This window comes from Lonchura striata, chromosome 7 (assembly GCF_046129695.1).
Source record: "Lonchura striata isolate bLonStr1 chromosome 7, bLonStr1.mat, whole genome shotgun sequence".
Lineage (NCBI taxonomy): Eukaryota > Metazoa > Chordata > Aves > Passeriformes > Estrildidae > Lonchura > Lonchura striata.
Window position 1 is genome coordinate 34,374,067 of NC_134609.1, and position 25,813 is coordinate 34,399,879.

Consider the following 25,813-nt stretch of genomic DNA (forward strand, 5'->3'; position numbering starts at 1 on the left):
TTCTGAGACAGAGGGGGCACCTGGAGCATCCTCAATCAGGAGCCCCGTGGATTCTTGCCAGGTGCTGTGGAAGTGACTGAGAGAGATGCTCGTGGTGGTGTTCTGCCTAAAGTCAATTAATTCTGGTGCTCTCGTTCTCTTTGTGACAACTTCTGAACTGTTACATGTAAGTAAAACCTTATAAAAGAAAGGCCTTATAAAATCAGACCTTGCTATTTCAGTTAAGCTAGCAACTAGCCTGAGAAGTTCCTGTGAGAAGAGAATCATAAGAATAAAAATTTGTTTGCATACCAATCTATTCTTGTGAGAAAACAGTTTGCACCTATATAAATAAAAAGTCTATCCCTTGAGAAATGGTGAAAAAAATGTAAACCTATCTAGAAAGAAAAAATGTAGTAAACATGTACACTAACCATTACCATCCAATAAAATGAATTTCAGTAATTTGCTGACCTATTAAATTCAAACACAGTACCTTCTAATACCATATAAAAATAAAATACCATATAAATACCATATAAAAATATGGTGTTATATATATAAATATAAATAATACCATATAAAAATAAATTGTGTAAAGATTCAACTGTTCTACAAGAAGAAACAAGTCTTTCTATTACAACACTGGACAAGCTGTTCTGTGCTTTTTTGGGAAGTAGGCAGGCTGGATGCTGTGTGTTTGTGTGAGGATGTGTTTTTGTGCAGGTGCCTCCACAACCCCTCAGAAAGCTCTTTCCAGAGGTAGATTACATTCCATCAAAGTGCAAAGGCATTCCCACCTGACCATGGTGACCATTTATGTGGGGTGAGCTGCCAGTTGCCAACACTCAGAGCGACAGTTGTAGGAGCAATTAGTGAGAAATCCTTTGCCTGAAATATGTTTTTAATAAACCATTCACTGGCTATATTCAAATAACAAATAGATTCCTGCAAACCAGAGTCTATTTGCAGGCAACTCGCAAATGAGAAAGGCTAAATTAATTGAATGCTCCAGTCACTGGGGATCGTGGTCCAGCTGTAACAGAGCTCTCCAGATGTTTGTTTGCAGAAGAGCGTGCTTTCATAGGAAAAGAAAAACACTCGTGGGGATATTAACTCAGAAACAAGTTTACAGCTGTGCGCTCGCACGCTCTGCCTCGCTCTCCCAGCAGCCACTGTGGAGCTCTGTTCCAAGGTTTCCTCTTGCAATAAACAGCCTCTTTATTTCTTACTCATTGTCCTCTTGGCCATCTTTAGACATCTGTGATGTCCAGAGTGAGGCAATGGCCCTGTGCAAGCCTCCAGGGATTCAGCAGATATCAGCCTTTTGTGCTCCAGGGTGTGCCATGTGCTGCAGTTCAGGCTGCTGTGGTTTGGCTTTTCCTGCTTTTGGGGTGGGTTTGCCACACAGGGCTGCAGGCTGGGAGAGCAAGAGATGGTTGGGAGAACAAGGCACTGTGTGTGGCTGGTTGGAGCTCACAGGGATGAGTGGGAGAGCCTTGCTCGCTGGGTTTGGTTTAATTCCAGCTAAAGACTGGAGCCTGGCTTTATCAGCACGCTGGAGTCACCGGTGCCGTGCTCTCCATCCATTTCCCTGGCCTTGTTTCTGTTGTTGAGCAGGTCAAGCTGGCTGTGAAGCCCTGTAGCTGAGGTGCCCCATTACTCACAGGGAGGGGACAATGGGACGTGGGGCCGCTCTTAAATGTCTCTGCACGTCGGCTTCATTAATAACCACCAGCTCCTAAATAGCCTCATTTATCAACAAGCAATTTCCTGCGTGCCCTGGCGGGGCTGCAGATAAGCTCCTGCTTCACACGCCCAGGCAGCACCTGCCAAGCGTCCCCCCACCTCCTCTTTGGCATTTCAGAGGGACAAAGAGGGAGGCACGGGAGGAAATTCTCTGTCCAAGTTGTCGCCAGCCCCGAGGAGCTGGGTTGTGCCTGGAGGAGTTGGGTTGATGGGTTGCATGAGTTTGTCACCCTTGAAGAGAGGCTTCCAAGGCCCTGGTTGTTTCTCTTGGTTCTCTCAAAGGTTTTGTTGCTTTCGTTGTGGCTGCTCCATCCCTGGCAGTGTCCAAGGCCAGGCTGGACAGGGCTTGGAGCAACTTGGGAATAGTGGAAGGTGTCCCTGCCCATGACAGGGTGGTTGGAACAAAGTGGTCTTTAAGGTCCCTTGCAACTCAAATCCTGCCACAACTCTTTGATGCAAGGAGGAAGAGGAGCAGGAAATGTAACCTTTCCAAAACTGGCTGCCTTGGGTTTCTGATTCCTGCCCCGTTGCTCGAGTCCTGCTTTCACTGCAGCCATATCTTGGAGATCAGGAGGCACTAACTCAACTCCGGAGAGATAAATCAGGAAGGGATTTCACTGCATCTCCATTATAACGAGGCAGAATTCATCACCCAGCACATGTTTTGAAACCTCAGAGAGTTACGGTGACAGTCCAAGGCCAGTATACTCAGGATCTGAGCTCTGCAGACAAAAGTCTGACTGCTGGCACCATTTCCTGTGCCTCTGGGATTGGGGTGCTCGTACCCAATCCTGCTTCAGAGCAAAACACCCTGTGCTATTTGGGCTGAGCATGGCTGTATTTTTGTTCCCCTGAACCATTCAGAGAGCACAGCAGCTGGGCAAAAGCTGTGGCAGGAAAAGGGTTTGTATTCCCTGTGAGACTGAGAGCCTCGGGGATGTTTCAGCTTTTGTGAGGCACAGATGAGGTTTCAAACAAGACGTGAATTAATCCCCTTCACTCGCACAAGTGTAATTTGCTGACGGGTTTGTTTTGTTGTTGGCTTTTTTTTCCTCGCTCCCCCATTCATATTGATCAGCTCCTCAGCTTGACAGGGCTGCTGGTGGAGGAAGCAGTTCAGCAGAGGGGCTTTCAGCAGGGCCTCTTGCAATGGGAGAAATGGCAATGGCTTTAAGCTGGAAGAGAGTGGATTTAGGCTAAATAGAAGCAAGGATTCTTTTACAGTGTGTGTGGTTTGGCATCTTGTTTTAGTGCTTCATCCCTAGGTCGGGTTGGCCAAGGCTCTGAGGAACCTGGTCTAGTTGAAGATGTCCCTTGGCAGGAGGTTTGCATTAGGAGGCCTTTGAAGATCCCTAGGAGCCCACTGTAGGTTCTCCATTAGCATTGCTAATGTGCCTGCCTCACAGTTCTGGGGGTGTCTGACCCCCAGAGGTGTCCAGCAGCCCTGGGGGACCTGCTCTGTGGGCATTGCAACCTAATGAGCTTTATCTCCCACCTCATATTAATTGCAGAGCAGCTTCTCTTTTCTAATTAACACGAAGCTATGTTACCTTGCCTGGCTAAAATGCAAAACACCGCACGTGTCGCCTTACTCATAAATAATTTATTTACACCAAGTAGCAAAGCACCTCATTAAATAGATTTCTGGGGTTCTGCTCCTCTCCTGTTTGCCCTGGTGTTTTTACTCGAAAGTGAGATAAGGCCAAAGAGAAGCACTGAGCTCGAGGGCTGTGGGTCAGCTGCATCTTCTGGTCTCTGCCCTCCGGCTTTCTGTACTGAGGGGGAGATGGCCATGGGTGCGTGCCCCTGTTTTCCCAAGTTGAGACCCATGACAAGGTTTCCTTTGATCTAAGTTAGTTAAAAAATGAACATTTTTGGAGGGAGTTGAGTAGAAGGCAGGAAGGAACAAAGGAAATACTTCTTGTTCTTTCTGGGCTGTTTCTGATTTCAGAAGTTAATTAGAAAAGGATATTGTATGGATTTGGGGTTTCAACTTTGTGTCAGATGTGTTAATCAAGGCTGCATTAGCCAGACTTTCCTGGAGGAGTCAGTGGGGAGGGTGTACCGAGTATTTGACTTGTTTGGAGACAGGCATGGATGTGGAGCAGTGCTCATGGAAATCTTTGGCCATGCAGAGGGGATGGATTTTGCCTTCAGAGGTGCCAGAACTGGGGTTTGGGTCTCATGCAGCCAGTGCTGCTGGGGCTTTTCCAGGATTGGTTTGCTATCAGTTTTTCTAGGCCAGTTTTAAAAGCCCCCAGGCAATGCTGGGATGTTTCTGCTGACCCCAGAGTTATGTTTTCCTTTGCTCTTCCTGTTCATCCTGCCTCCTCCCACCCCTTTAGGTGACCCACAAATAATTCTTAGTGGTCACATGAAGGCAGCTCTGAGGAGTGAGGCTGCCCCTGATATTGAGAGTTTTTCCAGGATTCCCTTTCCCCTGGGAGGTGTGTGGGTACTGCTGGAGATCCCAGTCTGATTTCCAGTTGGCAGTGCTCAGGAATGAAATACACATTCCTGCTTGAATTGGAAATGGTCTCTCAGGGTCTGCTGTGTCAGGATGACCCCAAAGTTGTAAAAGTCCTCGTTTTCTAGCTCCTGTAGTCAAAGAAGGAACCTGAAATGCGCAGGGTCGGCTTCTCAAGGTTGTTTATTTTTCCTTATCTAGAACATTCTTTCTCTGACCTGCTGAGCTCTGTCTAGCAAGTCGTTCATGGCATTCTGTCTGCTCTCTAGGGTGGTGTTTGCATTTTATACCAAAAACTACGTGTGCCATGTTTGCAATAATGTGCCAGTATCTGTCATTTATATTGGACAGTGTGTCTGTGCCTTAAACCAACAGAAAAGTGTCACCAGCACAGCAAGGCATGGAGGGCAAGGAGAAGAAGTCCAGGACACGCCCAAATTCCTCCATCTTGACGCCATGAATCCTAGTCTAAAAACCCCCAAAATTCTACTTTTTCACCCTGTGTTAACTCAAATATCACACTACTCAAACCCTTGTGGTTTGTAATTCCTCATACAAAGTGGGCATTTTTTTCCACGGCCTAAAATCAAAGCCACAGGTGTTTTTGACTCTGTGTCAAGGTCTCCGAGCCCCCTGCCAAGGTCTGGAGGCAGACAGGGCAGCCAGAGGGATGTCCTGGACTCTGAAAATTGTCCTGCCTCTTTTGGACCATCTTGGCTGTGCTCCTAAGGATTGCCCTGTCTTCAGGAAAATTCAGGATTTGTAAGGTGCTAGACCAAGTGCTCTCCTGAGTCGATGGGACATCTTGTGAATTTACAGCTCTGCCATAAAAAATCAAATTAATCTCATGGGATTTCCCCCTTTGTGACCCCATGGTGCTCAGTGCTAATGCTTCCCTCCCTCCCACCTTTTGTATTTATTCTTCAAGTTTACCAAACATGGACTTTCTACTCCAGGAAGTCTAAATACTTTAATTTCCCAATTCCCTGCTGCTCTTCTTGTTCTCTGACCCTTCACAGACAAAGGTGTGAGTGAACCAGCAGGTAATTTCCTTTTACAATTAGTGCCTTGAATACTTGGTTCACCTGCAGAGCTCGTGGGAACAGGATCCCATCCAGGCTGGAGCCAGCTCCTCTCCTTCCCCTCCTGTTGTGGGGATGAGGAGAGAAGGACAGATATCAATAAAAGTGAATAGGACTTTCTGACAGAGCAGCTTCTGCGAGGGAACTTTTTTTTAAAAAGGGTGCAAACAATGGATAGAGCAGAATTTGCATAAAACTCGTTAGAAAAAAAGTACAAGTTTCATAAATCTTGTGATAAATTAATGCTATATCGTTCCGAACATGATGTATTAATTTTAGGATCAAATGAATGGGTCTGTGATCATTCTTGGTAATTATGAGGCACCCAGGCAGTTTGGAGAGGAAATTATTTTTAAGGGGCTTTTTTTTTTTTTAAGTGCTGGAACCCTTTTTTCACCAGAAATATCTTAACAGACTCCAACCCTTCCTTTTACACGTGCTTCTTTTCTTATCTCCTGGGTCTTTTGGTGTTTTATTTGATTTTATGTACTTCCCTCTTTCATGCTGGAGCAGCCTATTCCTTCCCAGACAAAAGGATACAAAAGCCCTTTCAGTTTTTGAAAATTCTCCGTGTTCTCCATGGTCTCAGGGAAGGCCTGTGGGGTTTGCAGTGAAGGGAAGGCAGGAATTGCTGGATCCCAGCTGGAGCAGGCATGGAGAAAGTACCTGGGGTGCTGCTGCCCAGGGATAAGCATTTTTTGATTCCCTTTTTTCCAGGCAGGTTTGGAGGTACCACAGCAGTGCTAAGGTGCATCAGTGATTTTGGCAGCAATATCCCAGCCTGGCTGGAGAGTTTTGGCCCATAAACCCCCATCTCCAGCCCAAGGAGGTGCCAGTGAGGGAGCAAAGGGATGTCATTCCAGGGATGTCATTCCCATCCATGGCATCCTGCAATGCTTTGGGTTGGAAGAGACCTTAAAGATCATCCAGTTCTATCTCCTGCCACGGGCAGGGACAGCTTCCACTGTCCTGGGTTGCTCCAAGCCCCATCCAGCCTGGCCTTGGGCACTTCCAGGGATCCAGGGACAGCCACAGCTGCTCTGGGCACCTGTGCCAGGGCCTCACCTCCCTCACAGGGAAGAATTTCTTCTTAATATCCCGTCCAAATCACCCTCTGTCAGTGGGAAGCCATTCCCCCCTGTGCTGTCCTTCCATGCCTTGTCCCCAGTCCCTCTCCAGCTCTCTTGGAGCTTTTTCAGGCCTCGGAAGGGCCTCGAAAATCTTCCTGAAGCTTCTCTTCTCCAGGCTGGACAGCCCAACTCCCTCAGCTTCTCCATGCCCTGCAGAGACACAGCACCAGCACAAAGCCAAGCGTTTAAAAGTGGGTTTGGAGAGCTTGTGTGATACCTGTGCTGCTTGAAGGCTGTTAAAGGCTGATGGAAGACACTTACTCTGTCTCACCCATGTTGATGTAGATGTTGGCTTTAATGGGGAGGATGCCAGCAGCCAGGGACTGTGTGCACAGCATCTGCCAGGAGAGCCCCAGGAGTTCTGGTTATTTGAAAGATAATGTGAAGAAATTGCAATATGCCATTGATATTTTTGTATTTTTCCTCTCCTCATTTGTGTTGTAAAGTTAACCAAAGTGATCAGTTCTGAGCAAACCAAAGGAGCCCTTGGTAGATGGGAATGCCTAGCTCTTCTTTGCTGCTACTCTCTATCTTAAACAGCTTTGAGAGCCCTTTGAAAGAGCTTTGAGCACCCTTTTACACACCTCTGAGAGCTGGGGGCGGGCAGGCAGCGCTCTCTCTGAGGTTTACCCACTGGCTGTCAGCTCTGCTTATGGATTCTGCCTCCACACTGACTCCCCACTTAAATAACCAAACGCGGCAGAGAAATTACAGGCTCTGTCTCGGAGCATCTGAGGAGCCAGGAGAAGCTCTTCTGCTGTGCTTTTCGCTTCCCAGCTTGACAAACTCCCTCAGAAATGGTTTTGACTGCACAGATTTGTTTTCCTTCTTTCCTGTCACCTCTGTGTTTGGCTCCTTTCCCTCCCATACATGACAGCAGCTTGTGGTTCCTCGACCAGCTGGTCCAAGGCTTTTTCCTCACACCATTGGTGAAAAAAAAAAATCTTTTTCTGATGGCAGAAATTGTTCTTTTCTCATTTATTTATTGTGAGAGCCCTTTCTAAGAGGTGCTGGTGTCTCCCTGCCCTTTCTGGCTGGCTCTGCAGTGCAGGAATTGGAGTGGAGGCAGCCTTGGTGGAGGAGCTGGTGCTCCCCATCAGCACCTGGAAAGAGAAACGTGTAACGTTGAGCTCGGTTGAATTTTAGGAGTGGAAACTTCCCTGGCCGAGTCCTTCTGGAAAGTTTTGGCTCAAGTGGTCGAGCCTGTTCTGAGAAGGAGGCCAGGGAGGATCTGCTGGGCTTGTGCTTATGGATGAGCTACCAGACACCTGCTTTGGGAGGAAGGCTTGGCGTGAGGGGATGAGTGGCTCGCTCATGGAGCTGGGACGTGCCTTTAGGTGCCCCTGAGTGAAGCTGGCAAGGGTTTAAGCTCAGCATGGTTGTGTGGCAGGAGATTTGCTGTTCTGGTTCAGCCAGGGAATGCAGGAATGGAGGTGGAGAGACCCTGGTGAGAAATGATCCTCACTTCCAAAAAAATTAAAATGTTTATTAAAACCTTTTATCAAAAAAACCACAACAGAAGGCTGAATAGAGAAAATATTTCAGTGCTGGGAGCAGAGGATTTTTTCCACCATGTACTCACCTGCTCAATGGAGGTTTCACCTTTTAACCCTTTAGCCCCTCCAAAGTTCTGCCCAGTAGAGGAGGTCACTTCCTTAAATCCTGATGGGAGGCCAGGTGCTGCCACAGTGACAAGCCCCCCCTCCCAAATGTTCCAAACTCAGGATAACAACACAAGGGGGGTAAAACATAACTGTAAGTCTATAAAACTTCTAACATATATAGATGATATTTGCCTTTTAATTGTGAGAATCAACCATGGCACCACTCATCTATCACACCTGGAGCCTGCAAGAGATGTCCTGAGCCCTGCTGTGCTTTGGTGCCCTCCCACTGTGGCACTGTCCCCTCCACACCAGAGGTTTTCTGTGCACACTCAGCTCTGGCTTTGTCCCCTCCAGGAAACTGATGAAGCTTCATTCCAAGCATGGGAGCAGCTCCCACTTCCTGTGACTCCTGCTCAAAACTAGATTTTACTTTACTTCCTCGGCCAGGGAGTCGCCATCCTTTTCTTTCCCTCTCATTGCTCAGAGATTGCTGAAATATTGGCATTTCATCTTTTCTTTTCAAAATCTTTGGGAAAGCATCTCCAGAAGAGCTTTCTATTCCTCCTTTTTCATTTTTTTATTTTTTTCTGAGAGGTGAAAGAGAAAATGAATCAGAGGCAAAGAAAAGGGAGCAGGTGACAAATGAGAAGAACAGGGTTGGAATTTCAAGATCAAATCCATCAAATCCCATGTGAGGGGCCAACCTGCTCTGATGCACTGGGCTAACTGGAGAGGCTGTGCTGGGGTGACTGGAGCAGGAAGGCAGGGCTGCTGGGGGAATGCAATGGGACTGGCTTGTCCCATCTCCCTCTCAGGGAAGAAGAGGAGCCAAGGAAATGTGGTGGAAGTTTTACTTCTGGAAGTAAAGTGTGTTGGTGGCCTTTGTGTAAGGTGGGGGTACAAAAATGATTTTTAACTGATTTAAGAGTTGAAGAATGGCTGAGGGGTTGGTTCCCTGTGCCAGCTTCTGGCCTTGATGGAGAAGCCGCAATGTGGTGACTGTGCCCACACAAGTGACCCAGAGGTTGGGAGGGGTGAGGACGGGGAGCCGAGGAGAAACTGGTTCTTAAAATCAGAATTAAAATGCTTTTCATATTAAAGCCTAGCTGATGGCTCGATCTTGAGCCCAAAAGCCATCACAGAAATTCCTATTAACTCCACATGGGTATGAAAAACACATCTTAAAAGAGAAGCTTATTAGGCAATTAATTAGAAACCTGCCCCTTCTGTGCCCTCCAGCCCAGCCCAGCCCCTTCCTGCTGGCTCTGGCCCCGGGGCTCTGCACTTTCCAAAACCTTCCAGGAGCTCCAGCATCCTTCCAGAGACTGAGTTTGTTTTTTTTCCCTTTCCATCCTCTACTGAAAGCCAAACCAGTGGAGATGAATCGGTGGGGTGCAGCCCCTTTTCCCACTTTCCTCCTTGGCAAAGTGGAAGGGCAAGAAAAATGCAGATGTTTACAGCTGCAAGCCAGGTGCTGAGACAAGGGTGCCTCAATGGGATCCAAACGTGCTCCCCTAAAACAGCCAAACCTAAAAAAAAAGTATAATAATATCTGATCAGGAAGAAAACAACAGAAAAAAAAAAAAAAAAAGGCTCCTGAGGTCAATCAAAGTTCAACACTTGGAGAAAGAAGAAAATCTGTGTATGTGTGAGAAAGAGGGAGAAGTAGCTGTGATTGAGAGAAAGGAGGCAAAGGGAGACAAGATAAATTCTGATTATCTGGTAGAATCAAGACACTTAACTGCCCTGTCTGATTCCTGAGAGGAAACAAATGGAGCCTATAAGTTTGTACTGCAGGAAGATCATTTGTCCCTGTTCCCTCAGCCCCTGCTGGAGCCAGGTCGGTGCTCGGCTGGAGGAGGCTTGAGCAGCATCTCCAGCACGACCCTGGGGAGAGAGGGAAGGTGTTTTTCTTTGTGAGAGCCCTGAGAGGGGCTTCTGACAGATGTGCTGCAGCTCTGGCTCTGCATGGCCTGCCCAGGCTTCCTGATGATGGGGAAAAAAATAGGAGAAAATAAATAAATACAATAAATTGGTGCTGAAGAAATCACTGGAATGTAACCTGGGCAAACTCTGTTGTGGTGGTGAAAGTGATGAAGCTTTAATACCACATTCCTAAACTTAGGGGTAAAACTTGGAGCAAAGCAATTGTGAAGTCTCATTTCTAATCTCAGGCCTGTGTTTTTCTTATCTTCTATGTATTTGTTATTTTTGTGTTTTATACACATGTAATACTTTTTTTCCTGGACGAGGTGCTCTGAAAGTAGGATGGTGATTACTGCCTGACTGGGCGATAAGGGGAAAGGTGCAAGAGCTCTTAGGTTTTGGTGCCTCCTTTGGGAGGGTTTATTTAAGATGGGATTTTTCTCTGCTCACACTGCTTCTGAGCTGTCCCTGGCTAAGCTCTAAAGAAGTTTCTTGTTTCTAACAAATCAAAGCACAGAGGAGATGAGGAATCTGTCAGTTTTGCTCCTTTTGGAGAGGAGGGTGGTTGAGCTCAGAGTGCTGATTTCCACGGACCCTACTCCAAAGAGTGACAGGAGGAACACATGGAAGTGTGATGGTGTGCTCTGCCCAGAAATGAGGAATGCCTCCTTCTCCAGGCTGTCCTGAATTTAGGAACTTAATTCCCTGACAGCTGGAGGTAGTTGCAATGCAAAGAGAGAAGAGTTAAATATTAAGTGCTTGTTGATTTAGTTATTTATTTATTGCTACAACTGGGTTAGCAACACACCAACCACGAATATGATTAAAACTGGGTGGCACATGGTTTTCCTATTCAGCAGGAATTTTAAGATCCTTTTCCTTCCAAACTCCTTTTGGAGTCTGAAGTATTTATTGTTCTGGAGGGAAATGATGACCTGTTGATGTGGAGTTTGTGAACGGGAGGTAAAGGGTGGAAGCCTGTTCTATTAAAAAAAAAAAATGGGCAGCATAAAGGGACATGATCCTGGATGTATTTTGTCCTAGTTACTGGCCTTCCCAGCCCTGGAGTCTGTCTTCTTTTTCCCTTGGGGCAAAGAAACCTTTGCTAAGGATGGCTTTGAACATCCTCCAGCATAAAACCAAGCTGCTGCCTTGTTTTTTGTCAGGGCTGCAAGCTTTGAGAAAGTGCAGGGGCTCGGTGTCCCTGGGCTGCACTGAAGAGGTGAGAACGTTGCAGATGCACACTCTGATCACAGGCTGGGATAAAGCCACTTGTTTTTGTCTTTCTCCAAAATGCCTTTGGTTGTGACCCATCACTCACTTGCACCTGTTGGTGGAAAAAATGTTTTTTTTCCAGTGGTTAATTCTAGCTGCTGCTTCTAAAACAACTGCTATTCCTCCTCCAAACAGGAATTTGTCTGTGTTTGGGCACTGAGTCTTGCTCATTGCTTTCTTGCTCATTGCTCGGTATCACATTTTGTCCTCCCCGTGGATGTGCTCAAGATGGCCTGAGTCATCTCACTCTTCTTAGTCATAGATGAGGCAGTTCAAGCTTTTAAAGTTTTTTTTGTTTTGTTTTTTTTAAAGGAAAAGCATTTCTGCTAGCTCTTGAAGTTTTGTGGCTTACTCTTGTGTCCAGGTCTGAAGGTGATGCAGCCAGGCAAGCAGCTCGTAGCTTTGCAGCCTTGGCAGAAGCAGCTTTTTGGCCTGAAAGCCTCTCCTGACTTCCCCAGAGCCCTGTGGCTCTGCAGGCAGGGTGTGGAGTGGCTCCTTGCATGCTTGAACCCCCGTTCTGCCAGCAGGGCTGGCTTTGGGACAGTCTCCTCTGCAGCTGTGGCCCTCCAGCCTTTTGAGGGTGTTTGGAGCAGGGCCAAAAATACATTTTCCCCAAAAGGGCCCAAATTACCAAGGGCTTCACCTGGCTGCTGGGTCCTCCCGGTTATGTGCCATGCTGTCACCTGAGCTTGTACCAACAGCAATTTTACATCCCACTGTTATGTCCCCAGTGGGGTTGGTGGCCTTGGGACCTGCCAGGCCAGCTGGGTCCTCACTCAAAATGTTCTTCACCAATGTCCTAGGGCACTAAATTTTTAATCACAAAGTCACTCGGGGCAAAGGCAAATGCCTTACAGAAGTCTATTATTTCTTCTTTATCTGCCAAAGTTGTACTCTCATCAAAGAATAAAATCAGGTTTGTTTGACAAGCTCTATTTTCCATAAAATCATGTTGACTGGCATTAATTATGTTCCTATCATTTAATTCTTTATTAATGGAATCTCATATTGGCTTTTTCCATTATTTCGGCCATGATTGATGTCTCACCAATCGATTGGGAATTGCCCAGTTCGCTCTGCTCTCCAAACTGTGCTGCTGCTTTTGCCCTTTGGTCTGCTGGATCTTCCCTCACCTTCCCAGAGGAATGAAATTTTGACATCTCTTCTCCTTGGCTAGGAGATCTGGGGGCATGGTGCTGCCAACAGACTGTGCCCCCACCCTCAAATCCGTGTGGCCAAGGAGAAATCTCATCCTTATCCCCCACCCTCAAGGCCAGGCAGCTGAGGGAATGTCCCACCCTTACCTCCATCCAGGAGGTTTTTCCTCCCGTTTCTCCCCTGCCGTGCTGGGGAAGCGGAGAGCAGCTGGCTGGGACAGCAGGCAGGCAGCCTTGGCAGACTGAGAGTGCACAGAGCTGTCACGGAGGGGCCCAGAACGATCCAGGGAGGTTCTTGTGGGACTGAAATGAGGCTCCAGGGCTGGTGGCTGTCCCTGCTCTTGGTGTTGTACCTGCTGGGGGTGCCCCTTGGCAGGAGGAGGGTGAGGGAGGCTGGTCAGAGTTAACCCAGGGGAGGTGTGGGCTTCTCTCTCTCTGGTGCCAGGGCTGAACCAGGCTGACTTTCTCTCTTGCTGAAGGGAAGGAAGGAGAGGATCTGTGCTTCAGTCCATCTGTGCCAGACAGAGCAGTCAGGCCATGCTCAGCCTGGCTCCCCCTGAGGCTCTGGAGCACCGCGGGCGTGATCCACAGCCCTCTGTTCTCTGACAAGCCACGTGTTTTCAGCATTTCTTCTTCTCTGCCACCTTTTGCTCAGGATTTCTTCCCTCTCTGTGTCTCCTAGGTTCCTCGGTGACTCAGCTGCTGGCCCGGGACCTGGACAATGACCCTCTGGTGTTCGGGGTGGTCGGGGAGGAGGCCAGCCGGTTCTTTGCCGTGGAGAGCGTCACCGGAGTCGTGTGGCTCAGGCAGCCCCTGGACAGAGAGGTAAAGCTGGGGCAAAACCACCACCTGTGCTCACAGAAGGGTGGCTATCCCTCCTCTGGGACAGCTGAGATGGATGCTGAGTCTGAGTGTGCCCACGTTCCCTGGACAGCAGGACAGTGGGGACATGGGCAATGTCTGGCTGGACAAGGCCTGCTCTGGTTTCATCTGACTTGTTGGTTTTCTTGGGCACTAGAATAACACCTGTGGGTCTGAAAGTAAAGGAATTAATAAGTGGAGGTGATCTACTAAGGAGCCAGGCTGCTCACACAGCCAGGGAAATGTACAGGCTTCCTCTTTAAATCTCTATGCCAATTAAATCCTTTACTATTTAGAACAGCGTGTCAAGAGATGTGAGGTATCCCTGCTTATTCAATCTCATCAAGACTTTTCATCCTTTCGTGGATTCAGGCTGCTGGATGCTAAATTTGTCAAGATTCTTGCCTCAAAGCTATTTTACCACCCCTATTTTCAATGGCAGCTTTGGTGTGCAAGGCTGGAAAGGCTGGAATCCCATCCAGGTGCCTGCTTTGCTAAAACCTTGGCCCTTTCTGCATTCCTGGAGCAAGGAGGAAGCGATAGCGGGGAGACTGGGAAAATATGATGTGATTTGGGCAACGTGCTTAATTTCCCCCGTGCTTGTGCTGCCTGCATTTAGTGCTGCCTTGGCCAGCAGCAGCCTTGGGAAGATCAAACCCATTAACACACCTCCGGCGCTCCCGGTGGGGGCAGCCAGGCATTGGGATGCAGAGGAGCAGGGTGGGGGATGCTCTCAGGCTGGGGCTGGGGGGAAGGCCAAACCCAATTTCACAGTGTTAAGAGCGAGACTTTGGGAAAATAAAGTGCTTTTCTTCACCCCTCTCCCCTCTGCCTCCCCGTGCCAACAGCTGCTGGCTTGAGTCATAAATCTTCCCTCATCCGAATGCCTCCTGCTTCCCCACACTTCCCATGCCAGCCTTAAGCCCAGGAGGGTGATCAACAGATCTTAGGTGTCTTGTGGTGGGGAGCGTGGGAAGGGAAGAAGCTGCACAGAGCTTGGGTGCATGAATGGGCTCAGCTGATCTCAGGGGCTCAAAGTACGTGGGGCATAGTGAAGACAGAATGGATATGGGGAAGGTGTAAAGGATGTGAGAGAGGTGTGAGTGACAATTTATGGTGGAGGAAGCAGTCAGAGGGAAGGGATGAGACGGGCAGAAAGCTGGGAGCAGAGATCACTGGCCTGCATGCAAATGTTCAAAAAGTCAGGGGAGCAAAAGCCACTCAGGAGAAGTGGTGGGAAGGGAAAAGGAAGAGGTGAATTATTGTACTGTGGAGGAGAAAGAAGGGGGAAGAATTCATAGGTAAATGATGCAGGAAAGGATGAACTGAGGAAAAAGAGGAAAAAGCAAATGTATAGAGGCAAAATGAATTTTAAAATATTTTTTTTGTACTCCTATGAAGATTAGAAGGAAAACGGATTTTTTTTAAAAATGGTAAAGCCCGAGGCTAAAGAATTGTGTTAAAATAATTTTAGAGACAGCGATTGGTGTGTGGAAGCTTCCTCTGATTATTTTATTGAGTTTTTAAAATTTAAATGCTCAACAGGTTGTTTCTTATCTCCTGCTTTTCCTTTCTTCCCTATTGCCTTGTCCCTGGTGGAAGAGGAGGGGGAAAAGAGGGCTGAAAGGCAGGGATGCAGCAGGGTGGGATGGCACAGGGAGCAGAGCATCTCCTCTCCCTGGGGATTTCTGCCTATAATCACTGCCCCGAGGCAGGACTTAGAAAGGGCTTTCCCTGGGTGCACTTCCCAGCTGTCTGGATGGAAATGTGGGAGCAGGATTGGGTGCACACTGTGGGGAGCTGTTCCCCAAACCCTTCTGTGAGATGAACTCGACCCTGGTGCAGGCAGAGCTGCTGCCTGTCCCGGGGCTGATCCCATTAGGAATAAGTCAGCCAGAGCTGCAGCAGGGAGAGTCAGTTCAGGCTGGCTTTTCCAGCCTGTCCTGCCTGATGCTGTGGAAACATCGAGTTGCTGTGCTCCAGCAGCTCAGGCAGGGCAAGGACAGCATAGCTGGGAAGGGACTGCCAGGACTGGAGGGGAACCAAAGCACCTGCTGGCGGGCAGGTACCAGGCTGATGCAGTGGCCCAATCTTTACAGGAGTCTTTGGCAAAATAGGAGCAAAATGATTGCTGGTGGGAAGAAAAGGGTCAGGAAGAGAAGGTCTGCCTCCACTAGCAATATCCCCCTGCCCTGATCCCCCAAAAATTCGCTTTTTCCCACTTTTGCTCACCACAGCATAAGTGACTTGAATAGATCCCTATTGCAAGCTGTTAACTTAGTTAAAGCAATAAGGAATAGAGAGAATTGTGTGGGAATTTAATGGAGTTTCAACCAGTTCTCACTACACAGGCTCGTCCCAGGATTGCCATTTGTGTGATAGGGAAGTTGGGAAAGCAGCAGCAGGATTTGGAGGTCCTCACTGAGACCGTGTTGCATTGCCACAGGTCCCAAATCTTGCTGTGTTTAAAGTGCCCAGCTGCCAATCAGGGAGCTGGTTCCTTAGCCCTGCATCCTCCTGCCCTGGGGTATGGCATCTCCCATGCCTGTGGAATACACGGGAGCCCTGCTGGCATTCACATTCCCCAGCATTTCCTGCCCAGTGCAGGTCATGGCACTCCAGCACCTCTCCTCTTCTGGAAGGCCCTGGAAGCATTTTGCGTGTAATAGCATTGGCTAAAAGTCCCCAGCCTGCCACCTGCAGATAAACGCTACAGTATTTTAATTATAGTTTTTTTTTTTCTTCTCTTTCCCTTTCAGACAAAGTCAGAATTCACAGTTGAATTTTCTGTCAGTGACAGCCAAGGGGTGAGTGTGACTTCTCATTTCATGGTCTGCGGCACGGGCGGAGGGGAGCAGGGGGCGTGGGTCACCTCTGCACCAGGAGAGAGGGGCCACCCCTCGGCCCAAAGCCCAAAAACACAGCCACCAGCTGGCTTTAGGCTCTAAATCCACAGCTGAAGCTGACTCCCTGCTGCCGTCCTTGGGTCCGCAGGTGATCAAAGGGACAGTGAACATCCAGGTGGGAGACGTGAACGACAACGCCCCGCAGTTCCACAACCAGCCCTACAGCGTCCGCATCCCAGAGGTAGGCACTCCTCTTCCCTCAGGGGCCACTCCTGCTCTCTGCTTGCCACCACGGAGCTGCCCACCAATGCACAAGCCTGTCCTCTTGCCCTGGATGAAACTTCTGGAAGTTACTGCCTGAAAACGGGCAGGAGCAGGGTGTTTGGAGTGCTGGGGGTGGAAGAGGAGATCTGGTGCTTTGGGGACATCTTCCCCGTGACAAATGGGAAGTTTGCAATTGAGTGTAAATGAGGATCTGTGTCTTGTTCTCTTCCTTGGAGCTGAGGGCATGCACAGCTCTTGTCACAGAGGTGGCCTGAGGCAGGACCGAGTGTTTCTCCAAATGCCCGAATTTTGGCAGAGTGCTGCCCAAAGGCTTCTGCCCTGGCTGGTGATTTCCTTTAACAGCCCCCTAGCAGGACTGGTCCCATGTTCTCCCTGGGATAAAACAGGTGGGAAGGGGCCACAGGAGATGTCTGGCCCAAGATCCCACTGATCCAGCGAGAATTTTCATGTTAGGCCAGATTGCTCAGGACTTTATCCAGCCAAGTGTTGAATATCCCCTAGAACAGAGTTTTCACAACCTTTTGCTGTTCTCTGTGCTGGTCACTGCAAGGGAGGTGACATCTATTCATCCATCAGGGACAGTTTGTGCACCTGCAGCCTGACTTGGCCGGGAGTTTACAGGTCTGATGTGAATTTAGGCTTTAAGCTGTGGCTTCTGGTGCCAGGTGGAGAAGGTGAGGATATTCAATTTGAAACAGGGGTTTGGTAGAGCATTTGACATCCTCCAGTGGAGGAAACCTCTTTTTGCACCACAGTACCAGGGCAATTTTTCCCAGACTCTTCCTGGGGTGTGGGTGAGGTCCTGTGTGCATTGTGTGTGTGTGGAATGAAGCAGCTCTGGTAACAGAGGTGCAAACGATTGTGTTACCAGGGTGTATTTAATATTGCTGCTGCTGCTGCTGCCCCGCCGTGCGTGGCTGTGATCCCTCCCCATCCCTCTGCTGCCAGGATGAGGTTTCTTCATTACAGCTCATGATGTATGAGCCGGGAGCTGGAGTCTCATCTTTGCACCAGGTCATCTGAAACCTCCCTGTGAGAGTGACGCTGGGCCAGAGGCATTTCTGCTGCTCCTCAGAGCACGAGGCGTGGGGAAATGACTTGGCAAAACCCACAGCAGGAGCCCCTGCTCCTGCCCGTGCTCGGGGCTCTGCAGTGGCTGTCCTGCTTGCTGCTGCTCCTCCGGGTCGTGCTCTGCCTGCAGAGGTCTGCAGAGCAAAGGAAATGGCAGGAGGCTGGGAGGAGAACAGGCTCCTCTCCCCTGCCCTCGGACTGACCTCTGGTTCTGCTGTTACCTGCTCTGTGGAGAGAGGGAAATGGGTTTGTGTGACTCCTCTGGGAATTAGGGCTGTGTTAAATGCCAGTCTTTTGTAAACCTGGAGTATCTGTGCCACATCTCTTCTTTCTGATGGCTTCTGTCCCTGATGCCTCAGGTTTTCGTTTTTATGTTTTTCAGATTCTGTGCTGCTTCAGTGGGTGGGTCTGAACTTCATATGAGGGGATGGTGGCTCTCTGCACAGAGCAGGGAGACAAAACAATTCCTGCTCCAACTGGGGACCAAGGACAGATGATCCAAATCTCAGCCCCAGGAGCACAAACACCGTGGGCTGGAGAGAGAAAAACAAGCAGGATGGGACTGCCTGGGCTAAAGCTGGACTGGGACAATGAACTCCAAGGTGCCAATGGAGCAGAACTGATCATAGTGAGAGACCCCGTGAGCAGTTGTGCATTTTGGGACCATTTTGGGTTCACCTTGGCTCTTGTACTGCCCAAGGTGAATCTACTGAGGCCTCCTAATAAATCCCTACTTTATTCTTTAACTCTGTCTGGCTCTGTTCCAGGCCAGCCTTCATAAGGCACCATCCTAAGAGCCAATATTGCAAAACTTGAGTTTTCCCAATTTCTAATATTAACCTGTGCCTGGCCTGGGGAACAGGGAGGGCAAAGGTCCTGATTTTGAATTATGGAATCTTAGAGTCACAGAATGGTTAGGATTGTTAAAGCTCCTCTAGTTCAGCTCCTGCCATGGGCAAAGACACCTTCCACTGGTTGCTCCAGCCTGGCCTTGGACACTTCCAGCGATCCAGGGGCAGCCACAGCTTCTCTGGGCACCTGTGCACCCTGTGCCTCCCCACCCTCACAGGGAAGAATTTCTTCCCAATACCTAATTTAAACCTCCTCTCTTGCACTTCAAGGCCACTCCCCTGTGTTCTATGACTCCATGCCCTCATGAAGAAAATTAGGGCTGGCTGAGAAAAGGGAACTGCAGGCACGTGATCTGGACAAAATATATATGTATATATATATATATAAAAGAAGAAGAGGCTGAACTTAGAGCCCCTCTGTGCCATATCACATGCTGTTCACGTGAGCTGTGGGTCTGCTGTGAAGGATTTCCAGCACTGCCTGGCTGCTTGGGGTACAGCAAGCCTGGCGTTCCCCCTGTGCAGCCCCCAGCTCTTGGCCTTGGGAGCTGTGCTCTTCTGGAGGTTGGCCTAATCTAATTATGAGGCAGAGCATGCCAGCTTCCAGTTTCTACTCGTGATCTTTAACCAAGGGCACCGATCAGAGGTAATGAGCCACAAATGCCTTGCTCCGCCAGCGTCCTGGAGGCACTCCTGTTCTTTTGCCAGGCAGAGAGAGCCTTGCTTTGCCAGGCACTGTGAGAGCAGGGGATGGGGTCTCACCACCTAAAGAGGACCCTCCAATGGCTGCAGGCCATGGGAGGTGTCAGCAATAAATTTTTCTGAGTGTGGTGGCACAGCTCTCAAGGAGGAGATGTGCACTTGCCTGTGAGACCTGTGCTGAGCTACGAGTTTTCCTTGTTGCTTGCTCGTGACTACCCCAAGCTGGAGGTGATGTGGCATGGAAAAGTGGTGGGGTCCCACCCATGGTGAGGGATGACAGGTCACCCCATGCTCCAGACAGCTTGAGGGTGAGCAGCGAGGCATAGGTACCGAAATCCACCTCAGAGAGCACCCAGCCCAAATCGAAGGGCCTGTGGAGAATGAATGAAGAGGGCTGGAGCCTGGAGAAAGAGGAGAGGCTTGTGTGGTTTTCAATAGACTGGCTCTGTGCAGATTTGGCAGCTAATGAGGGTTTTTCTCTTTTTAATTTTGAGATAAATGGATGTATCGATTTGCAGTTGTCGTAGCTAATGGAGCAGCAACCGAAAGACTATTTAAACCTCGCTGCTATTGTGTGGCACTTGGAAAGTCAAAAGAAGAGTGTGCACAAATAAATGGAACACGAAGTAAACTGACCTTTAAAAACAATACTGCCTCTAAATACCCATCCTGGTGTTTTACGGGGTCTGCTTGGTGTGAGAATGGGGATTTATTTGGGCACGGGGTGCGGGTTGTGGTGTGGAGAGGGATGGGGAGGATGCGGCACAGCAGCTCGGAATGCCCAGATTGGGACTGCTGGAGTGGCACTGCTCCCTTGCGCTTGCTGTGTGCTGATCTCATCCCTGGAACAGTGGAATAGCTGCCAGGGGGTGGGAGGGGGATGTTGGGCTATTGCTCCAGCCTAATCGTCCGTCCCGTCTGGGCAAGGGCGCCCGGCGCTCCGCTGGCCACGACGCAGCCAGGCAGGGCGGGCGCGCTCACGGCTGCAAAGGAAAGGGGAATCCTGCTAGCACTGGCAACTTAATTCACCAAGCTGGCCTCGACAGAGCTCATTAAGTTCCCGTGTATTCATTTCAGGCTAATGGCTGTCATGCTGGCTGCTGTTTGATTTGCTGTAATAGGCTTTTATGGCTTTCCAGTTTGCGAGGACGTGCGTGCCCGTGGCCGTGCCCCGTGGTGCTGCTGTTGTACATTAGTTAGCTGCTCATGTGCTCGCTACTCTGACCTTCAGGGTTTGTTCTGCTCTTGGATGCATCCCTTGCACTTCATCTCCTGCTCACAGCCTCCTTTCTACCCCCCCTCACCCAACGCCAAGGTACCACGTTTCTGGGAGTCTCAGGGTTTTGGCTTTTAAACACGAAGAGATCTATTGCCGAGCCTGTGGCAGGTTGTTGTGGCCATGCCTCAGTTTCTGGCAAGTCCAATCTGTTTTATCTAATCTTTTTTCCATTTGGCTGGATCCACAGGGAACTCAGAGTTCTTGGATTGTCACGGTTCAGTGCTTTGAGGTGAAGCAAGCAAGTAGAGTGGAGCCAAGGCCCTGTTTGTGCTACCTGGTGTGATTGGGACATCAGGGTGGACTGTTCCCCCTGGGTGCCTGCTGGGCTTTTTGTCCCAGTCCCAAGCAGAGAACTTCCAGAGGCTTCCACGCAACTTTCCCTTTGCCTTTAACTCCTGGGGCAGTGGTGGAGCCACCATGCCTGGAGAGGATGTGGCACCCGGGGACGTGGTTAGTGGTGGCCTTGGCAGTGCTGGGACAATGGCTGGACTCGATCCTAGAGGGCTTTTCCAGCCTAAATTGCACTATGAGGTAAACTGACTTCAAATCTAGGCCCTCCTTGGGAAAAGCTGCTTTCTCCTATAATCCCCCAACATCCTGAACTTGCAGATCAAGCCACCCATGGCCTTCTCTTGCCCTTGGAGCCTCAGCAGTTCTCACACGCTGGCAGAAAGGTCATTTCATTCTTGGTTTCTTTGCTGAATGTTCCCTTGGGAGGTTTCCACTGGAGTTTTCTCTCCTTTTGTGCTCTCCTCCACCTCATTCCTTCTGTTATATTTATAATATAATACATTTAAGAAGTGATGTGTGTTACATCTTGAGGTTACGCACCCCCATCCCTGGAAGTGTTCAGGGACAAGGTTGGATGGGGCTCTGAGCCACCTGGTCTAGTGGAAGGTGTCTGTGGCAGGGGGTTGGAGCTCCATGGTCTTTAATGTACCCTCCAACACAAACTATTTCATGAGCCTATGATCTTCCAGCAAAAAGCTTGGCACTGGGCCTGAGATTGCAATTCAGCACCTCAGTCATTCATGAAATGACAGCTGCACCACAAGAGAAGTACCTGTAACTTCACAAGGACACAGGAATTAGAGCTCTGCTTTCAAATTTGTAACCACAGCCCTCTGCCTTGGGAATGTGCTCGTCTCATCCTGAATTCAAGCAGGGAGGGCTGTGGGAAAGGACTTTAAAAATGGAAAGGAAAGTTTCTGGTCTGCACACAGCAGTGTTGAGGTGGCCATGGTCCAGCTTGCAGGTGTCTTATCTCCCGAGCTTAGCCCTGATTTGCCAATTTATTTTAATTGGGAGGCAGGCGGGCACTCGCCATCAGCAGCAGTCCCTTCTGCTCGGGGAGCAGCCTTTGGGACTGAGCCTCCACCAGCTGCTGGCCACCATCTCCGTCCTTAATATGGGGGTGTAGCTGACATCGTGGCTTTTATGATGTCTTTTTCTTAATTGTGCAGAAAAGTATTTGGCAGGGAAGGAGAAGAGCAAGGAGGGGAGCGTCGCTGCCCCGTCCCACGGCACAGCCTGGAGCCAGGCCGTGCTCCACAGGCAGCAGGGGCAGGGAGGAGCAGAGCAAGGCCCAAAAGCCCTTGCTGTAATTAAAATTATTATTTTGCTTTAAGGGTAATAATGTCAGTAATTACATCCGTTTCCCTGCCATCCTGCCTGAGAGTCTTCGGGGGCTCGTATAATTCTATTGCCATGGCTGGAGGCCTGGCGCTGTGCATACGAAGCAGCTGCCACGAGCTGAGCTCCCCTCAGCTGCATTAGCCAGTCCCTTGCACACCCTCAGACACCTTCTGGGCCTTTCTTTCCTCCCCCCCTTTAAATAAAGAGTCTTTATAGTGGAGGTGATGATAGCAGAGCTGATAAGGAAGATAGGCCACATTGCAGAAATGGTCTGTAATCATTGCTGGTTGCTTTCCTCCCTAGTTGTTTGTTTGTTTTTTTTTTTCCATTCACTCTTTGTTTTCCTTTTCTCCTTGTCCTTATGTATCCATGTGGAGTTTAGAACTGAACAAATAATTTACGGTGAACAACTTATCCCCCAAATCCAGTCATCCCTTCCTTCCACTACCTTTGGGTGTGCAAAAATTTGCAAGTGTCTTGAACTTCTACTCAGTAAATCATATGCATTTTTTAAAATTTATTTATTTGTTTCTTGTGGGATTTTTTTGTTCGTTTGTTTGTTTTTACAGCTTCCTGGAAAGGCATCAAGCAATTCAGTGAGTTATTGAAGCTGTGTTCATTAAGCGCTGCTGGACAGAAAAGCTGGTTCTCCTTCCTGGCTACATCAACACCTCCATCTCCCCTCCATCCTGGCACCCCATTTGTGTGCCCAGTGGTGATCTCTCACCTCCAGGGCCGGCTGGACAGATAGGAAGTGGGGATTTGACTGGTGTTTGCTGTAGCAGGAGGGTGGGAATCCAGAGCTTCCCTATGGCTGCCCTGGAAGGTCCAGGACCCTGGCAGGGGGTCAGGAACCCCCCTGGACAGAGCCCCCAGAGACACTGGCTGTGATCTCTGGCCATGGAAAAGAGTTTTCAATCTTACAGGATGAATTACCAGCTCTGAGTGTTTGATATCAGTAATAATTAAGTGTGGCATGGGTGCAAAAGTAAAATTTTAGGATTCTAGATTAGGGGTTCAAAGGGGACAAGATGGAGGAAATTGGGTGTGCCTTGTCCTTTTTCTCCTTCTTCATGCCCTCCATGTTTCTCTTTGGTGTTGGCATTTTTCTGTTGGTTCAGGCTGGGGACATACTGTCCAACGTAGGTGACAGATATTGGCACGTTCTTGTAAATCCAGCCCAGGTAGTTTCTGGTATTTAATGTTTGTCACATCCCACTGAGGGCAGAGCCCCACACGCTGCCCTGCAGGACAGAGCTGGGCAGGGCAGCAGAACATGTTAGAGACAAACAGAATAAACAAACTGGAAACCAGCACAGACCAATTATGACTTCTTTGGCTGCAGGGCTGAAAGACAGAGACTTTTTACAGTCTCAGAATCATCAATATCTCAGATTCCAACAAGGGTCTCTGTTGCACAGGTGATAATCTGCAGCAGGTGAAGCACTTCCCAAACTTCCCAGACATCCTCAGTTTTAATTGTCTTTATTGTTGCTGTCCACGTGCAAGCAAAACATAAACGGGCTGGGAAGTGCAGGCCCTGTCTTGGGCTTTCCTTCTGGTTTTGGGATGCTGGCAGTGTCTTCAGGCAAGAGCTTGGAAGCACAGCAGGCACCAGCTGTCATCTTCTCCCTGCTTTTTTCCACCAGGACTGGAGAAAAGAATGTAAATGAGACACAGTGCAGTGCATTGAGTAAAACACAGGGTTGGGGCTGAAGGAGTTTGCACAGCTGACGTTGTAGATATCAGAATTCTAAAATGGTTTGGGGTAGAAGGGATATTTAAAGGTGATTTAGTCCATTCTCCTGTCATAGGTAAGGACAATTTCCACAATCCCAGCTTGCTCCAAGCCTTGTCCAGCCTGGCCTTGAACACTTCCAGGGATCCAGGCACAGCTTCTCTGGGCATCCCCAGCCTCATTTTAAATAATTTTCTCCTTTGAAGCTGTGCCCAAGTAGGTGCTCAGACCTGGAGCATCCTTCACTCTGAAGGTCATCTGCCTGCAAGTTTTTGTTGTTACTGCTGGCGTGTCAGCTGTGACGCCAGAGTGTCTTAAGTGACGTCCTAGGGAGAAAGAAAGTGTCCCCTGTCCCTTGTCTGCATTCACCAGACCCTGGTCCTTTAATACACGTGACCGAGGAGTGAAATGAGAGATGCAACAGAAACTACTGGGGCGGAAAACTCCAAATGGTGTGGAAGTAATGTGTAAAGTGTCCTGGAGATAACAGTCATTTCCACCAGGCACAACTTGGGCTCTTTCTGGAAGGGTACTGCAGCAGAGAGGGGGGGCAGCCTGGAAATTAGAAATAGTCATGTGGTTCTGGCCAGTGGAGTGCTGGGCAGGACGAGGGGGACGGGGAAAACAGCAGGCTTTGACCAGAAATGGAAGCCGGTGTGGGGCAGCAAGTAATTTGGTGTCTCCATGCAAGAGCTGTCATGCTGGGAAATTAGGAAGTTATCTTGAGGGAGAGGAAGGGAAAGTGTACAGCAGCATCCTCTGAGTGAGGAGAGCACAGGCAAAGAGGGGCAAGGTAACTTGGGTAAGTCAGTAATCATGCCTTATGGGAGAAATGGGAAAAAGGAGAATCATCCTCAGTCCCCAAGCTCCTCGCTCTGGGTGCTGAGGGCACGTGTCTGCTGCCTCCAGATTCTGCTGGCTCTGTCCCACCCGCGAGGTCAGGGCGTGTCTGAGCTCAGAGTGGCTGATGCCAGGTGATGGAGGCTCCTCAGGGTGCTGCTGGCAGCGGGTTCCTCGGAGCAGGCACGTTCCTCTGGAGCAGAAACAGTGTCTTGTGGTGCCGCAGCTCTTGCTGCTGCAGGAGCAGCTCAGCCTGGCCTGGAAGGTCTCTTTTGCAGGGGACATGCCAGCCCAGCCCTTTCAGTGTCATTACACTTACACATCTGGGCAGCAGATGGCTTCAAGGTCTCTTCCCTGTCTCCGTGCTGCTGGGAGCAGAGGGGTGAGGAGGGAGTGAATGTGACCTGCTGGCAATTAGTTTTGTTTTATCTCCCTTTCCTCTGGTTACCATCTTCTCCCAGAAGCCTGGGATGTAACTTACCTCATGCCAGCCAGCAAAAGCTGTGTCCTCTCGCCTCACATCCCTGGTTTGTTTAGCTCCCTCTCCATAGCTCACCTTTGGACTCACCAGCAGGACCGTGCCTGGATGCACAGAATGGTTTTTAGGAATAGCTTTAAACTCCTTCAGGTGGTGAGCAGCAACTGCTCCATGTCAGGAAGCAAAAAACCCATCACTGAAAATGTATTTAACAATTTTACTCACATACTCGTGCAGTTTCTTGGTTTAGGCTCCTTTTTTTCCATCACAGCACCTAAATTAAGGGATGATTAAGGTCTTTCTGAAAGGTGCTGTGTGAGGGACTCTGGAATTTTAGGGTCCAGACCCTTTTCCACCTGCAGTAACCAAGATCAGCAGCAGATCCATGAGGTGGGCGCACATTTGCATCTTCACTCCATGCAGCATGGGAATGTGAAGCTGCAGCTGGCACAAGAGGCACTTTTTCCGATAAAAACACCATTCTTAATTAAGATGGAAATATTTAGGGAAAATGTTTCCATTTTGACAGCAAAGCTGGGGAGAAATAGCATTTCAAAAGAACCATAAAAATCGCTCTTGCAATAGATTCATTCCAATTTCTTCTTGAGAATTGCATTTTGTGTTTTATTAGTTTGTAATGTGTCAGTGACAGTCATGTATAATAAGCTTTCTACTGCTGGTCAAACTTTGTGGTAAAATAATAGACTAAATCAGCCTCTCTATAAGTTTTTAAAATATTTATGTGTGAACTGAACTGTTTGTATTGGTTTCAAACTATTTTCATTACAAATGGAGGGAATTTGATCTAAGTAGAAATTTCAATCAAAATTAGGGGCCATTACTTAATTTCAAACA

At 48.9% G+C, this 25,813-nt stretch overlaps 1 protein-coding gene across 1 annotated transcript in view; it reads left to right on the plus strand.

The window, feature by feature from the left end:
* The window catches only part of CDH23 (cadherin related 23), a 185,805-nt gene that overhangs the window by 26,809 nt on the left and 133,183 nt on the right, over positions 1–25,813 (plus strand). Inside the window, exons 4-6 of the mRNA XM_077784783.1 lie at positions 13,055–13,197; positions 15,993–16,040; positions 16,228–16,320. Coding sequence (XP_077640909.1) covers positions 13,055–13,197; positions 15,993–16,040; positions 16,228–16,320 — 284 coding nt within the window. The remainder of the gene's footprint in view (positions 1–13,054; positions 13,198–15,992; positions 16,041–16,227; positions 16,321–25,813) is intronic.